General features: G+C 35.3%; 5 protein-coding genes across 6 annotated transcripts; 2 read left to right on the forward strand and 3 right to left on the reverse strand.

Moving 5' to 3' along the window:
- The first annotated feature begins 402 nt into the window (after nt 1-402).
- LOC133829821 (uncharacterized) lies at nt 403-2,328 on the forward strand. Its single transcript, XM_062259628.1, has 2 exons — nt 403-638; nt 1,096-2,328. The coding sequence occupies exons 1-2, from the start codon at nt 542-544 to the stop codon at nt 2,136-2,138; spliced, it is 1,140 nt and encodes a 379-aa protein (XP_062115612.1). The 5' UTR covers nt 403-541; the 3' UTR covers nt 2,139-2,328.
- A 150-nt stretch (nt 2,329-2,478) lies between these two features.
- On the forward strand, nt 2,479-5,971 carry LOC133829820 (pentatricopeptide repeat-containing protein At4g20740). Of its 2 annotated transcripts, none has more exons than XM_062259626.1 (2): nt 2,479-5,273; nt 5,479-5,971. In XM_062259626.1, the coding sequence occupies exon 1, from the start codon at nt 2,922-2,924 to the stop codon at nt 5,079-5,081; it is 2,160 nt and encodes a 719-aa protein (XP_062115610.1). In that variant the 5' UTR covers nt 2,479-2,921; the 3' UTR covers nt 5,082-5,273; nt 5,479-5,971. The 2 variants fall into 2 exon arrangements, with proteins under 2 accessions (XP_062115610.1, XP_062115611.1); XM_062259627.1 differs by having other exon boundaries at nt 5,492-5,971.
- A 99-nt stretch (nt 5,972-6,070) lies between these two features.
- Nucleotides 6,071-7,073, reverse strand: LOC133831817 (uncharacterized). Its single transcript, XM_062262229.1, has 2 exons — nt 6,468-7,073; nt 6,071-6,097 (listed from the first exon to the last, which is right to left on the reverse strand). Exons 1-2 carry the CDS (start codon nt 7,071-7,073, stop codon nt 6,071-6,073), a joined length of 633 nt encoding a protein of 210 aa, XP_062118213.1.
- Nucleotides 7,074-7,498: 425 nt separating this feature from the next.
- Nucleotides 7,499-8,339, reverse strand: LOC133829822 (uncharacterized). The gene is made up of 2 exons (XM_062259629.1): nt 7,947-8,339; nt 7,499-7,754 (listed from the first exon to the last, which is right to left on the reverse strand). The coding sequence occupies exons 1-2, from the start codon at nt 8,274-8,276 to the stop codon at nt 7,632-7,634; spliced, it is 453 nt and encodes a 150-aa protein (XP_062115613.1). The 5' UTR covers nt 8,277-8,339; the 3' UTR covers nt 7,499-7,631.
- A 919-nt stretch (nt 8,340-9,258) lies between these two features.
- Nucleotides 9,259-13,295, reverse strand: LOC133829823 (glycosyltransferase-like KOBITO 1). Its single transcript, XM_062259630.1, has 11 exons — nt 12,825-13,295; nt 12,173-12,322; nt 12,014-12,066; nt 11,635-11,743; nt 11,399-11,533; nt 11,233-11,277; nt 10,826-11,013; nt 10,551-10,692; nt 10,330-10,376; nt 10,085-10,172; nt 9,259-9,942 (listed from the first exon to the last, which is right to left on the reverse strand). The coding sequence occupies exons 1-11, from the start codon at nt 13,179-13,181 to the stop codon at nt 9,637-9,639; spliced, it is 1,620 nt and encodes a 539-aa protein (XP_062115614.1). The 5' UTR covers nt 13,182-13,295; the 3' UTR covers nt 9,259-9,636.
- Nucleotides 13,296-16,590: the final 3,295 nt, after the last annotated feature.

Raw genomic sequence — 16,590 nt, forward strand, 5'->3', positions numbered from 1 at the left:
TTATTTTGCTTCGACAATGAGAGAGAGCGCGAGAGAATAGAGAGAAATTGGGAAACAAATGAAAATGATATTTTTGGAACAAAGGGAAACACCCGGAGAAATATCACATAAGAACAATGACTAGCATAGATTTGATTTTGGACCCCATTTAATGCATCAATACTCAAAATTTACCAAAAGAACATTTCATATTCTAACATCTTTTTTAAGGAACATATTTGATGTTGACATATAGAGTTTTTTTTTTTTAAAGTAATAAAGAAAAAAATCGTTTATACAAAATAGGGTTGTCGAAATTAAATTTGGGTGAACTTGTCAAAAAAAAAAAATTGGGGGAAGAAATTTCATTAGTGAGAGTAAAAGGGTATTTTAGTTATAAAATAATAAAAAAAAAGTTTCAGTCTTTATAGTTCTCAACCTCTTACGACTGGGAGCAGTACAAGCACAACCCTCTTCTCCATTCAACTGAGGCTCCTGTACGGTTATAATCTCTATTTCTGTCCCAACCAGACTCTCCTTCTTCTTCTGAGATTTTACCCAAATGGGAAAATGGAACAATCGTCTGCCTGGTAGAGTCTTCCGTCAACAAAATCCATGGAGGCCACCGCATGTCGCATACGATACAGAACCTGTCCCTGGTAATCTCTCCCTCAATAATTGAATTTCTCATCTTTTTTATGATTTGGGTTTTGATTTGAATTATAATGTGTAACGAAATTATGGGTTTTTGTTTATATCTTTCTTTTGTTGAGTGGGTTTGTTTTCTTTTTTGGCCCTCTCGAATTGTTGTTGTATTTGATGTTGATTTCTTTGTTTGGTTGCTGAGAAAATCCATAATTAGAAAGAAATTAATGGTGTGGTTCTTGGTGTAAGCATTACAAAAGGAGGGTATGAATCAAATTTTTGGTTCAAAGTATGAACTAATTTTAGAACAAGAACCCATGCATACATAATCAATGGATGTATTGTTTTCTTAACTTGCTTTGAATATTTTCATCAAGTTCTCTTTTTCATTTAGATTATTGTGGTTTGAAAACTATTGTCAAGTGTATTTGTACATAAATTTTTATGTTTTTTTAATTTGGTTTTTGCAAGATAATGTGCCTGCATGGGAAAAGAGATTCTGCCATAAGATTGGATCAGTACCATGGCGAAAGATAGTAAACACCAAGGAATTCATGTCCTACTATAGTAATGTTGTCAATTGGGATGATTCTGCTGTGGAAGAGGCATTTCACAATGCAAAGAAACGATTTTGGGCACATATTAATGGCTTTAGTTGTGATATACCACTGCCTGACCCAGATAGTTTCATTGACGAAATAGATTGGAACCCTGTTATTGATTCTGAACTGATGAACGAATTGGATCGAGCGTATTTTGCTCCTGATGACGAGAGACAAGGGAATGAAAATCTGTGTAAGAAAGACAAGAATAGTAGAAGCTCAACTTCTGCTCCTGATGGGAATGTAAATCCTTGGGAATGTTACAATGCCGAGACTAGTGGAATAACGGTCAGCAAAGAAGATGGCTGGAACAAGTGGAATAATAATGCAAGTGTCCCAATGAATATAGACAGTAATGAAAATTCTTGGCAATCCAACATTACTCAGGGCGAGAGAGATACAAAGGACAATGTGTGGGGAGGTCAAGCGAAGAAATCATGCGAACAGGACTTGATGGGAAGCCAGAGTTGGGATAAAAGTCATTCTACTAAAACGAATTGGGACGGCAATGAAAATCCCTGGGACCCTGGCAATCTTGTGTCTGCAAATTCCAGGAAGGATGAGGGATGGGGTTCTTGGAACAAGGCTTGGGGCTTGAATAAACACGAGTCAAATAAGATAGAAAATGTTGATGATCCTTGGGTTTGTAGTTCTAGCCAACATCAATGGCAAGACATTGGGCGAGAAGCCAGGGGCAGGAAACATTGGAACCCTTATAGTACCCAGAACAGAGGTTTTGGAATTAGAAGAAATGGCGGTAACCGAGAAGTGTGGAATGAGGATTCCCAGAATAGGGGTGGTTCTTATCACAATACATCTGGCTACATAAACTCAAGGTTTAGAGGAGATGAAACTCAAACAAGTTGGAGGGGAAACAATAAAAGAAGGGTCGATTTCACATGTAGTCCATGAAGGAGAACAAGCATACATTATTGTTTTTTCAAAATATTCTGAAATTCTAACTGATAATTATGCATTGCTTGAAGCTGTGTTATAAATGGAGCAGTGTTATCTATGCTCTCTCCTCTCTTTAGTGAAGCACCAAATCATTTGTGTTTTTTTATTAGAAAGGAAATGAGCAGACAGTGTAGCTTTTATTTCATTCTTTTACTTATAATATAATATATAGACTAGATTGCTTATTTCTAATAAACAATGGATATGTTCCATTTCAGATTACCAGTTCACTGAATTTCTTTGGGGAGTTTGGCCTGTTTCTCCTTTCAAATTAATTAGTTTGTGAAGTTGGAATATGCTGTGACAGTCGGCTTCACAAATGCATTTCTCTCTTGTGAAATGATAAACGACGAGTTTCTTCATTTCTATAAAGAAACGACGTGTCGTTTTGTGTTTTAGCTGAAAACGACGTGCCGTTTTGAAATTAGCAGAAGAAACGACATGTCGTTATCACTATAAACAGTGGGCTGTTTGTTCTAGTTATGCATTCTCGGCTAGTGACGGCGTCGACGAAGAAGAGAATCCTTAAAAGAGCTCATTGAGCTTAAGAAGAAGCTTTCTTCTCCAACCTCGTCCAGTGCTAACCTACGTTGACGAAACGACATCGTTAATGCGCCGTTTTCTTCTTCACTCACCAGACCATAACGAGCTGAAGAAGAAGAGAAACGATAAGAGCTAAGAACAGAGCAAAAGCTCAAAACTTTAGAGAAACAGAGGGCTAATAACGTAAATTCAAAGATGCCGCCGGGAAAACCGCCGCCGGCAAATCCCCAGAAGTTCAACTTCTTCTATGGTCACCGCAAGCCTTCCCAGAACCGCCCCATCGTCCGTGGTGGCCTCTTCTCCAACCGTCAGACCATCAGACCTCCAAAACATGAACCGAAACACCAACCTCAGCCGTCCGATCTATCTAAATGGGACCCAGATCACTTTCCATCACAACCGTCCAAACCCACCGCCGCCGCAACCCCAACACTCTCCTTTCTCTCCCCCATTGCCCGCTTCATCGTCGACGCCTTCCGTAAGAACCAATCCCAGTGGGGACCGCCTGTCGTTTCTGAGCTTCGGAAGCTCCGAAGGGTCACCCCCGAACTAGTGGCTGAGGTCCTCAAGGTACAGACCGAACCCGCTTTAGCTTCGAAGTTCTTCCACTGGGCAGGTAAGCAAAAAGGTTACAAACATAACTATGGTTCTTATAACGCTTTTGCTTATTGCCTGAACCGTACCAACCGGTACCGGTCGGCCGACCAGGTACCTGAGTTGATGGAATCTCAGGGTCGGCCTCCTAGTGAGAAACAGTTTGAGATTCTTATTAGAATGCACTCTGATGCCAATAGGGGTCTCAGAGTTTATTATGTGTATGAGAAGATGAAGAAGTTTGGTGTTAAACCAAGAGTTTTTTTGTATAATAGGATTATGGATGCTTTAGTGAAAACAGGTTATTTAGATTTGGCTTTGTCTGTTTATGAGGACTTTAAGGATGATGGTTTGGTGGAGGAGAGTGTTACTTTCATGATCTTGATTAAGGGTCTTTGCAAGTCTGGTCGAATTGAGGAAATGCTGGAGGTTTTGGAGAAGATGAGGGCAAATCTGTGCACGCCGGATGTGTTTGCTTACACTGCCATGGTGCGGGTATTGGCTTCGGAGGGGAACTTAGAGGGCTCCTTGCAGGTTTGGAAGGAAATGAAGAGAGACAGAGTTGAACCTGATGTTATAGCTTATACAACTATGATCAATGGTTTGTGTAAACGAGGGAGGGTTGAGAAAGGTTATGAATTGTTTAAGGAGATGAAGGAGAGGGGAATTTTGATCGATAGAGCTATTTATGGGACATTGGTTCAGGCTTTTGTAGGAGATGGGAAAGTTGGGCAGGCTTGTGATTTGTTTAAGGATTTATTGGATTCAGGGTATAGAGCAGACTTGGGTATTTATAACTCTCTCATTCAAGGATTGTGTAATGTGAAGCGGGTTGACAAGGCGCACAAGCTCTTTCGGATGACAGTTCAAGAGGATCTAGGGCCAAACTTTGAGACTGTTAACCCCATTTTGGTGTCTTATGCAGAGATGAGAAAAATGGATGAGTTTAGTGAGTTGCTTGAGCAGATGCAGAAATTGGGATCTTCTGTCATGGATGATCTTGCCAAATTCTTTTACTTTATGGTGGGGAAGGAGGACGGAGTAACGATGGCAATGGAAGTGTTTGAGGACTTGAAAGTCAGGGGTTATTATACAGTTGCAATATACAACATTCTGATGGAGGCTTTCCACAGAATTGGGATGGAAACAAAAGCACTGTCACTTCTAGATGAAATGAAAGATATGAATGTTCAGCCAGACTCATCAACTTATAGTATTGCAATTGAGTGTCTTGCTGAAGAGGAGAATGTTAAAGAGGCGTGTGCATGTTACAATAAGATAATTGAGATGTCTTGTGTTCCTTCTGTTTCTGCCTATCAGTCACTTGCTAGAGAACTATGCAAGACCGGTGAGATTGATGCAGCTATGATGCTTGTTCGCGACTGCTTGGCTAGTGTAAGAAGTGGGCCTATGGAGTTCAAGTACGCGCTTACCGTTCTCCATGCTTGCAAATCTAGAAACGCTGCAGATGTTCTTGCTGTAATAAGTGAGATGATGCAAGAAGGGTGTCCCCCAGATGATGTTGTATGCTCTGCTGCTATCTCTGGCATGTGTAAGCATGACACCATAGAGGAGGCAAGGAAGGTGTTTTCAAACTTGAGAGAGCGCAAAATTTTAAGCGAAGCCAGGACAATCGTGTATGATGAAATACTAATTGAACATATGAAGAAAAAGGCAGCAGACTTGGTTGTATCAGGATTGAAGTTTTTCGGTTTAGAATCTAAGCTGAAACGAAAGGGTTCTACGCTGCTGTCGAATTGAAGATCTGAATTGGGAAAACTTACTTTCCTTCTTAATAATCAAGTACAAATAATGGTCAGATTGACTTGGAATCACCTTGTTTACACTTTAAGTTTGTCATTATGACGCTGCTCGGCAATTTTAGATTGTTGCTTTGGGGGTCCTCAAGGGAGCTGCTGATGATACTAAGAAGTCTCATGACGTCTCTAACAGGTTATTTACTTCCCTTGAATTCTGATTGCTAAGCGTGCTATGCTTTATGTCAGGCGTTTGTTCTCATATATTGGATAATGGTAGATAGTAAAATAAGACAATGTAGTTGTTATTTTGACTTAAGAACCACTTTAAAATCTGAGATGGACATTGCTTTCTTGGTGTTCATACAAGTCTTGCCTCACTATTGTATGTGTCATCTAAGTTTCAAATGGCAGAGACCCAGCAAAAAGTACAGCTAAAGCAAACATGGATGGTGAAACCAAAAGGTTAAAGGAGAAAGGAGAAATGTCTATTATAAGGCAAGGAAACAACTGAACTCTTGAAATAATTCAATGCTTGACTGGTGAATCCCCACTTCCCAGATGGTGAGGAGCTTTCCTTTCCTCAAGCCTTGGAAGACAATGGATAGCAAAACTTGGCCCTTTAGACGAAACTCACTCTCCTCGCCCTGCAGAATGTGTTGCTTCATAACCCCTGATTGTAGTTGTAACTTTTGTATACATACCTCAGATTATAGATTTACAGTAATTTTGATCAAGAAGATGCAGAGATTACTAGTTTGAATAACATCATATTGAAATTTAGCTGAAACGTTGATGCAGGGTACATAGTTATCAACTCATTTGTATTTTTTTTCTTTGCAAACAATAATAATTTTTCATCTCTATTCGAATGGCATGTACTACTTTAGACAATGTTTTCCCAGTTATAACTTATAATTATTCAAAGATCATAAAACGATATTTGGAAGAAGCTCAAGAAATGAACATTTCATATAATGATCAAAATTGTTACTAGAATTCACAGAAGGTAAAGGAGAACTACAATTTATCCATAAACATTAATTATTATACATATAAAGCTACATAAAAGACTCTAAACTTCCCTTATGGGTCGATTACGAGTACGTGGAGGAGTCACATTATTATCTGAAGGCAACTCAATATCATCTTCACCTTCATCCTCCTCTGATTGTCTGATAGCTTCGTTAAGCGCAACGTGGACCCCATAAAACAAACAGGTAGAACAAAGTCAAAAACAAAATATTCCCCAATTACCCTTTATCCAGCAAATCAAGAAGTTGATAATAAAACGACTCGGTAATTTTATCAAACAGGTTATAGACTATGCAAGAAAAGCAAAAAAGAGTAGGTGACTGAGAAAACCCAGTTGGGAAAAAAGATGAATTACCTCTTCGAGATAGTCTCTATCGAGCTTATCGGAGATTCTGATTGAGGCAAAGACAGTGACGAGAATGAGAGATAAGGGCAAAAAGAAGGCAAGTACAAAGCTTCCGGTGCTGGGACCTGCACGCGTGACCACACTCAGGCCTCTAGCTCTAGCTCTGTTTTTCAATGGGTCACCGGAGAATGTAAGCGCCGCCGAATTGGGCAAGCGAGAAGAGTTGAATGAAGCGGTTGTGGGAGTGTGAGTGGGTCGGAGAGCAAAGGGGTTGGAGCTGTGCGTGGAGAGAGTGAGAGCGAGTGAGGTTACATTCAAACTTCCAATCGTGGCTGTACGGAAAAGAGGGTGAGGAACTACGGCCAAGCTTGAGGCAATCGGAGTGAGCTGAGTGGGAGACAGCGGAGATGGGAGAGGCTTCCATGCCGGGAAACAGCTTCTCAGAGCCAGGTGGGGCCCAACGGGTGGTGGGATCGGTGACCCCACCACGCCATTGGAGGACGAAGGCCAAGGCAGCGAGAGTGAGAGGGAGAAGGGTGAGAAGAAGGAGAAGCTTGGAAGTGAAGGAGTGAGACGAAGAGGAGAGGAAGATGGGGTTTGCCGGAGTGGGGGCATGGTGGTGGTGGCTGGGAGAGAGAGAGCTTTGATTTTTCAAAGAGAAAAATAAGTAAGAGAAGGAAGAAGAAGCCACACCAGATTTTGGGTCTTCTTCTGTTCTTCTTTGTTGGACTCCAAAAGCAATTTTGTTTTATATTTTCTACCAAAATATATATATTTTATTTTTATTTTTTATGGAAAAAAATATTACCTTTGGATCTTATTTAGTTTCTAAAAATGGCATTAAATCTCTATGAGTGTATAGTCTTTGGAAAATTTATGAATACAATACCATACTCTAAACGTTAGAATTTATTTAGTTTTGTTTCTTTTTTTCTTTGCAAACAGTAATCATTTTTCATCTGTATTCGAATGGCATGTACTACTTTAGACAATGTTTTCCCAGTCATAACTTGTAATAATTCAAAGATCATAAAACGATATTCGGAAGAAGCTCAAGAAATGAACTTTTCATATAATGATCAAAATTGTCACTAGAATACACAGAAGGTAATGGAGAACTACAATTTATCCATAAAAATGAATTATTATACATATAAAGCTACATAAAAGACTCTAAACTTCCCTTATGGGTCGATTACGAGTACGTGGAGGAGTCACATTATTATCCGAAGGCAACTCAATATCATCTTCACCTTCATCCTCCTCTGATTGTCTGATAGCTTCATTAAGCGCAACCTGGATCCCATAAAACAAACAGGTAGAACAAAGTCAAAAACAAAATATTCCCCAATTACCCTTTATCCAGCAAATCAAGAAGTTGATAATAAAACGACTCGGTAATTTTATCAAACAGGTTATAGACTATGCAAGAAAAGCAAAAAAGAGTAAGTAACTGAGAAAACCCAGTTGGGAAAAAAGATGAATTACCTCTTCGAGATAGTCTCTATCGAGCTTATCGGAGATTCTGATTGAGGCAAAGACAGTGACGAGAATGAGAGATAAGGGCAAAAAGAAGGCAAGAACAAAGCTTCCGGTGCTGGGACCTGCACGCGTGACCACACTCGTGCCTCTAGCTCTAGCTCTGGTTTTCAATGGGTCACCGGAGAATGTAAGCGCCGGCGAATTGGGCAAGCGAGAAGAGTTGAATGAAGCGGTTGTGGGAGTGTGAGTGGGTCGGAGAGCAGAGGGGTTGGAGCTGTGCGTGGAGAGAGTGAGAACGAGTGAGGTTGGGTTGGAGATTAGGAGAATCCCCGCCATGGTCGTTTTTCGGTAGCCACGTCAGACAGTATTGTTATTCCCTCATCTTCTGTAAATAAGAAGACTGTACTGTTCTACGGTCCTGTGTATATATATACATATGATACCTTTAAACGACTAGTCGTTTAACAATTCGTTGTCGTGTAGTTTTATTGATTGTCGTTTTTAAATTTTCTCATGTAATATGTATTTATATTTTTATATTTTCCTCTTAAAATAGCATTTTAAAAAATTTATATAGTTATATTTGAGTATTCAGTTTATTATTTTTTTCTCATTTTCTACTTATAAACTAATAAAGAAGCATAAACATAATTTGAGTACAAGTTTGGGATAATTTAAAATTTGGTTAATAGGGGTCGTTTGGTAAGATTTTTGTGTTTGAATTTCTTAAACACAAAAATGGAAATATTATTTTATTTTTGTTTCTTTATTTTTATTTTAAAAATATGTTTGGTAACTATTTTTGTTTTTTGTTTTTAAAAACAAAAAATAATAAAAGCATTTGATAAATTTTATTTTTATTTTTTGTTTAACAATATAAAGTATTGATTTGAAAAAGAGAAGAAAAAAAAAAGAAAAATTGAAAACTATTTAAAGAAAAATGAAAGTGAAAAAATTTCTATTTTAAAAATTTAATAAATTTTAATTAAAATTTAATAAATTAATAAATAAAAATAAAATTACCAAACACATTTTATGTTTAATTATTAAATTTTTAATTAATTAAATAAAAAACTATTTTTAATTAATTAAATAAAAAACTATTTTTTTTTAAGTATTACCAACACCTATAATTTTTGACATTTTATTGTCGATTTTAGTTTTGGTAGACTAGACACTTACTCCATTTGTCAATTTCATTTTCTTTTTTTAAGATTTTTCATTTTGCTGTCGTTTAAAGATTATGGTCTATTTTTCATAAATTGTCTTATATTACATTTTCTGTCATTTGCAGCTATTTTGTCAAGGCCTTGTTAGCTTTATGTTTTAAATTAGAATTTTACATAGAAATAAAATTCCAATTTTTTTACAAAATACCAAAAGTAACATAGAAAATAACATCTCCTCACTCGACAACACTGTGGTTTTCTATACACAAGAAGAAGAAAAAATCACCATAACTTCTAGTTATGGCTCTCAAGTCAAAGCTTGACAAAATAATCTCTCTCCCTAAATTCTTAGTTTCTACACCACCGCTTGGATACTGATCGGGAAGAACCAACTGCAAATGCAGCCCCACAACAAGTCTACTTGCCATTTCTTTACTCTCCTAGCTCTTCCCATCGAGAAAAACAGGATCGGATTGGAGGAAGAAGAAGAATAGGAAGAAGCAACCGTTGCGCTAAGAACAGCTCTTTTAAGCTTCTTCCATGGAGAAATGGTCACCATCACTTGCAGGGGGAGACAATGGAGGAATAGCTGCTTCTTGATATGAAGCAGCAGCAGCAGCACTTTCGATCGTTAAGACCTTCCTCACAGTGGCCTGATTCTTTCTGATTTTACCTATCTTCCTTGAGGGAAGAGATTCAGAGGCAACAGCTCTGGATGAGTTGCTGCTACGATCAATGGTAGATAAAAACTTCTCCTTTGAGATAGTTGATGAAGCCGATGATGCTATGACGGAGCTGAAGACACCAGATTCTCGTAGACCTTGTATTATGACCTGAGGAAATTTAGAAATTTCTTTAGGAAGAGCATTAAAAAAAAACTAAACTCAAAAGTAATGGAATATAGAGGGCTATATCTAAGCTCATTCTTTTTCCTTTTACTTCTTTACAGATGAGGATATTGGTAAATATACTTACCATGGGAGCATATATGCGAGTCAAGATGCCTTTTCTCAACAGTTTCATTTTTAGATCTTTGTCATCCCATACAATATGTTCATGGTACCTAAAAGAACAAGAACAAAGATCTGCCGTTCATAAAAAAGTACAATATAGATATAGAATGATGAAAGGAGTAGTCAGAGCCTTGAACATTTGATTCAAGGATTTCCAAATGAGTCAAACTTAAAAGGAACAAAAGGTTTGGTTGAAATGGCTTTTACCAGTTCATCATTTCTTCCTCGGTTGCAGTTGACGCAATTATAAATGCCTGCAAGGCATAGGATTTTAGTATCACAAAACAGTAGAAAGAAATAGATGCAAAATTTAAGCTTCACGGCTGACAGGAACTATATTTCTTGCTAGTACACCTCCCACATTCATGACATGGATGCAGTAGTTTCGGATAATGAAATAGAGACATGTAATAAAGAACTAAACTCACAGTTCTGTCAAATTCAAGCATAAAGCATCTTTTCACATCCTCCCGTGTTGGCTTGCAGCCACATCGATCACGTCTAGAGGTCAAGTCTGAAAACTTGGCATAAGTATAGTGCAGAACAGCAGCCTCTTCTAATTTGATCTCACTAAAAGGAATTAGATAGAATATGTTAGTGTTTCTTGCCTCTCAAAGATTGTGAGGTTCGGCTGGATGACAGGCAAAAATGATAAAATAATACAGCCATCCAGAAGCAAAAAAAAAAAGTGAGTAAACCATACTTGGGAGTTTTCATATAATTATGCCATCTGTGTGCACCATTAGGACGAAGATGATCTTGAACTCGAGCAACTGATTTCCCATTTCCGTAAGTCAAGAAGTAGTTAGGATTACCACGAGTTGATTCTTTGTACATTCCAAAGTATGTATCTTTCGGGAGATGGTCATAATTCCTCTTAAACATTGATACCTGTTTGTATAGATACATGAACAAGACATGTCAGACTAACCTCACCGACATACATGCAAAACAAAATGTGGACCATTCCTAAATGGAAGAAGAATGAAATCTCATTCTAGATATTCAACTCGAAGGGAATGAACCATTCAGTCTTGCAGAATTCGTGCAGTAAAACCAATAATGCAAGTAAAAGACAAAGACAGACAGCTGAGAACAAAGAAACTTTACCTCAGTGAAAGGTTCCTTAATATCATCCCGTTCAACACTGCTTTCCTGAAAATTAGAAATTTCGCTGTTGATTAGATTGTCTAGTGACTACTGACAGATACCTCCCTCAATGTTACCTACCACTACTCAAATAAACATTTCAAAAGATGAACATAATTCCACTTACATAGTTGGGAAATATAACCATATCTACATTTTTGGGCACATCAAGCAGCAATTGTCTCAATGAATACTCCCGACCACCAGCTGGGTGTATTAACTCATCAGTGTCAAGATGAAGTATCCAATCCATACCAGCATCCTAATATTTCAATATGAAATGGGAAAAAAAAAAGTCCGAAAAGTTCAGGACAAGCTTCTAAAACAAAACTTAATAGCAGAGCAATGAGAAAACGACTTTACCCTTGCCATGACAATAGCCATCTCCATGTTGAGAGATTGCTTCACGAATAGTTCATAATTGCAAGGCTTGTAAAAGAAACTCGACAGCCATGTCTCATTCCATATCCGGCTGATGGTGCCAGGTACAAACAGAAGAAATAGATAATCAATCATCCAAAATGTCACTGAGATAGGATACAACTACAACTATTAGTAAAAGCTAAACTAGGAAGGTTGTTAGCCAAAAAAATAGAAGGACATATCACATTATGCACAGAAAGAAACAATACATCTACATTGATTACTCTAAAACCGGGTTCAAATAATTCGAGGGAAAGAAAAAAGACTACTTTCGATCTATCTTTATTCTTAGGGACTAAAAGTGGCAAGACTAACCTACCTTTTAGCCTGTTTCTCCTCTAGCTCTTTTGTTCTGTATATCACTTTTACTCCCTGAGAAATCAATGCCATAAAAGACAACAGTGATTAAAACATGCATAAGATCAAAAGAGCAGAATTCATTTCACAAGCAAGTAGAAAGTAGAAAGTATCAACTCACAGGAATGGACTTCAAAACGTTCGATACTGCAGGAGTTGCAGCCTTTCCTTCCACAAAAAGAAAAAATGTAGTAACCCCAAGAACCTTGTGGTAGAACATCCATGGTAGAATCTGCTCTAAGCCAGCTGAAGTACTTGTTGTAATACATATCTATACAATTAAGACACAGAACCATATAAGGCCACTTCAAATAAGAAACCATCCTAACAAATTTTGATTAGCATACAATCAAATTCGACATCCAGTGATATAATCAGAAAAAAGAGCAGAGCAAAGAACAGTTGAAAAAGATCCACAAATCAATCTCATTAGATAAATAAGACAAATACAGAAGTTTCTATATTATTTCAAATTATTCGTTAATATCGTTGAGAAACTGGTTTTGCAATAGGGAAAATAACTCAAAATCTAAAAACACAAATTTGAAAACACCTGTTCTCAACACAAAAACCAATACCAATTCAGTAAAAAAAAAAAAAATCTCTAATTTACTCAAATGGAAAGGAAATTCTGATCCAGGTTGCTTCATCAGCGCTTGGCATTTTCAAAAGTTTCCAAACAAGTAGTAAGATCCAGTAAAACCCAATTCAGTAAAAGCAAAGATCAAACCAAAAATTTGAAAACTTTCCCAAAAAGAAAATGAAAACCCAACCTTAGGTTTCAGATTGGATCCATAATCAAACTTCCAATCGTGGCTGTACGGAAAAGAGGGTGAGGAACTACGGCCAAGCTTGAGGCAATCGGAGTGAGCTGAGTGGGAGACAGCGGAGATGGGAGAGGCTTCCATGCCGGGAAACAGCTTCTCAGAGCCAGGTGGGGCCCAACGGGTGGTGGGATCGGTGACCCCACCACGCCATTGGAGGACGAAGGCCAAGGCAGCGAGAGTGAGAGGGAGGAGGGTGAGAAGAAGGAGAAGCTTGGAAGTGAAGGAGTGAGACGAGGAGGAGAGGAACGAGGATGAAGATGGGGTTTGCCGGAGTGGGGCGTGGATGTGGTGGTGGCTGGGCATGGTGGTGGTGGTTGCTGGGAGAGAGAAAGCTTTGATTTTTCAAAGAGAAAAAGAAGTAAGAGAAGGAAGAAGAAGCCACACCAGATTTTGGGTCTTCTTCTGTTCTTCTTTGTTGGACTCCAAAGCAGTTTTGTTTTATATTTTCTGCCAAAATATATAAAAATATATATATATTTTATTTTTATTTTTTATGGAAAAAAATATTACATTTGGATCTTATTTAGTTTCTAAAAATGGCATTAAATCTCTATAAGTGTATAGTTTTTGGAAAATTTATGAATACAATACCATACTCTAAACGTTAGAATTTACTTAGTTTTGTTTATTTTTTTCACCCAATATTATAAAAATACGTTTTTTATTTATTGGAAGGATAAAATATCTTTTAGGATTTTTATTTTTTCGGAATAAATCTCCAATAGATAGGCAGAGCAATCCCAATAGATATTGTTATTGTATATAACATCATCAAAACACTATTTCATAAATTTTACCAATAACTTTAATATTACACAATAAATTAATTTTTCTATATCATTTAAATTTTTTTCTCTATACTTTATTTTAGATTACCCAAAATAAACTAAAATATAAATGAATACAAAATTTAAAAATAATTCTCAATATAATAATTATAACAAATATAAAAAGATAATATGTATATAAGTTTAAAAAAAATTACTAAAACCATATAATATTATTCATATTATCAAACATATATATAAAGAAAAGATAATAAAATATTTATAAAAGAGTGAATAGTTGTTTTACATATAAAGAATTAATAGTGAATTGAGCTAAAAAAAATTAGAGTAACTCATTTGATGGAGAACATTTTATCACATTTGAGTTATAATTTTAGAATATATCTATTTTAAATGAGTCGTCATTGAGAGCACTTCCAATGAATATTTTACTCTTATTTTTTCAAATACACTACTAAAACTTTACTTTTTCTATTTAACATCAAACATATATATTATATCATACGACTTCTTTATATTTTCTCTACATCATTTAAATATTATTTTTTATTTATTAAAATACTAAAATAAAAAGGGAAAGAAACAAAATAAAATATAATTATTATAGAAAGAGAAAGAAAGAAAAATAATAAAATAATTTTAACTCAATGAATAGTTGTCGTGGAGTAATACTATTCATTAAGGTAAAAAATGTGTAAAATAGTTCAAATTTAGCTCACCTATTAGGAGTTCATTTCTACTATTTTTCTCTATATTTGAGAAATTTAGCTAGTTTATCCCATTCATTGTTTATTGGATTGAAATAATAAGATGATTTAATGGTTTGTGTTAATAAACTATTTCTTTATATTATGTTATTTTTATTAATTATATTATTGATTATTAATTTTTATTAATTATTTCTTTGTATTACATATGAATTGTTTTTGGTCAAAATAGAGCTTGAGATAACAGATATTTTTTGTTTCCCTAATTTTATGTCACATTAGCTTTTATCTAAATTCACTTTAAGGTTAATAAATTTTGGACATTAGAACAATACAGCAAAAATTACACGAAATAAATCATTTAAATATACAATAGGAATAATAAAATAATGATTTCTTTTTGTGGCAAATAAAATACCGAATTTTGAGTCACCACACTTAATCAAATATAGTGCATTTGTTAATATTTTAATAATTTTAGCTGATATGAATATCTTTTAATTAGTATTTAATTGAGTGTATGGTTTCTAAATCTCAGTTTTCGTCACATTTAATCATTTCTTTTAGAAAGAGATCAGGTCTTATTGTTGGAATTATCCGAAATAATATATTATTGTATCATGGGTTAAAACTAAACACAAATTATAAAGATTATTTCACGTTCGGCTGAATAGGTTCATTGTATAATAATAATAATAATAATAATAATAATAATAAGAAGAAGAAGAAGAAGAAGAAGAAGGGTTTATACTTTTTTTTTAGACTCTGTATTTTATCTCATTACTTGTTTAGACTTTGTGTTTTGATAAATTATTTTTTGTACCCTATGTTTTGTAAAATAGTTCAAATAGAACCCTAAACTCGATTTTGATCAAAATTTTCTCAACTGAAATCATAAATAATTTACCAAACTAACAATTTAGCACAAAAATTAAATTATTCTACTTAAAAATTGTATTGTTATATTCAATTTTTTCTTCATCAAATTTGAGTTTAAGTGTCTATTTGAACCATTTTACAAAATATAGGGTCCAAAAATAATTTTTTTAAAACAAAAAATCTAAACAGATAATCAGAAAAAACACAAGTCTAAAAAAATAAAAACCCTAATAATAATATTTAGAAACTTACAATTATGTTTATGAACTGTGAAAGTTGATATTTATAGTATCATGGTTTCTTCCATATAATTGGTCCACTGAAGCAATAGTATTTATTGCAAATAGTTAATTTTGTTTAGTATTAATGATAATTAAATTATTATTATTATTATTCATTACCCATACGGTATTAATCATCATTTAAATGTATTATGCCATTCACAATATTAAAAAAAAAATCAGCCTAAATAACTATTAAAAAAAGTCTACGTCTACCTATCTATCTTTTAATTTTTAAGTTTTCATTTTTTTTATCAAGTAGGTTAAAGACATTAGTAATATAGTATCAAGCATTTCCATCGACTTTAGGTTGGTGTTGTGTGGCATAGCGAGGCATCTCCGGGGGTGGAATTGTGGTCTGTGGGTGAGGGTTGGTGGTGGTGGTGGTGCTCATGGCTCGCATCGCTTTTCGAGATGCGGGTCGTGGTTCATGATCATTGGACGTGGTTCATGATCATTGGACACTGGTCGTGCCCTTTGTCTTTAATGTAGTGCTTTATGCTTATGCTTGTGGTTTACTTTTGTGTTTTGGTTTAAAGTTTACTTTTTGTAATAATGGTATTTATCACCTATTCATGGGAATTTTGGCATCTACTATTTTGTTTTATCTTTCCCCCAATCAGTTCACATTTGGGTGGTATATCATTAATTCAGTTTGGAACATTGTTGCTTAATTATAAGATCTTTAAAAAATAAATCAATATTCTATGTCGTGTCTATCCTTGTGGGAGATAACTTAATTTTTAAATTTATTTACTCTACTATTGTAATCAACTTGTTTTACTATATTAAGGTCATCTCCGTTTTGAAATTTGTGTAATTTTTCTATTCTTGCCAAACTTATAGGACTTTGATATTTTTAATTATTGAATAATAGTTAGTTCATCTCACCTTTTTTTTTTTTTTTAAAAAAAAAACTAAGCTATTATTATACATCACATAGCTATATGACATCCCCAACTTCTTTTCCCTTTTTAGATGTGTCATCTTGTAATGCCATCAAAATTTTCATGACATGCAATCTCAACTCTATGAAGGGTATGGTTGGAGAATCATA

This window comes from Humulus lupulus, chromosome 4, assembly GCF_963169125.1.
Source record: "Humulus lupulus chromosome 4, drHumLupu1.1, whole genome shotgun sequence".
Taxonomy (NCBI): Eukaryota; Viridiplantae; Streptophyta; class Magnoliopsida; order Rosales; family Cannabaceae; genus Humulus; species Humulus lupulus.

Excerpts from the sequence above, each read along its gene's own strand:
- LOC133829821 (XM_062259628.1), top strand. The coding sequence starts at position 542 with ATGGGAAAATGGAACAATCGTCTGCCTGGTAGAGTCTTCCGTCAACAA. Across the intron at positions 639-1,095 it reads CGATACAGAACCTGTCCCTG|ATAATGTGCCTGCATGGGAA; the intron begins GTAATCTCTCCC and ends GGTTTTTGCAAG.
- LOC133829820 (XM_062259626.1), top strand. The coding sequence starts at position 2,922 with ATGCCGCCGGGAAAACCGCCGCCGGCAAATCCCCAGAAGTTCAACTTC.
- LOC133831817 (XM_062262229.1), bottom strand. The coding sequence starts at position 7,073 with ATGCCCCCACTCCGGCAAACCCCATCTTCCTCTCCTCTTCGTCTCACT. Across the intron at positions 6,098-6,467 it reads ATAGAGACTATCTCGAAGAG|TTCTCCTTTACCTTCTGTGA; the intron begins GTAATTCATCTT and ends GATAAATTGTAG.
- LOC133829822 (XM_062259629.1), bottom strand. The coding sequence starts at position 8,276 with ATGGCGGGGATTCTCCTAATCTCCAACCCAACCTCACTCGTTCTCACT. Across the intron at positions 7,755-7,946 it reads ATAGAGACTATCTCGAAGAG|GTTGCGCTTAATGAAGCTAT; the intron begins GTAATTCATCTT and ends TATGGGATCCAG.
- LOC133829823 (XM_062259630.1), bottom strand. The coding sequence starts at position 13,181 with ATGCCCAGCCACCACCACATCCACGCCCCACTCCGGCAAACCCCATCT. Across the intron at positions 12,323-12,824 it reads GATCCAATCTGAAACCTAAG|ATATGTATTACAACAAGTAC; the intron begins GTTGGGTTTTCA and ends TTAATTGTATAG. Across the intron at positions 11,744-12,013 it reads GAGGAGAAACAGGCTAAAAG|CCGGATATGGAATGAGACAT; the intron begins GTAGGTTAGTCT and ends TGGCACCATCAG.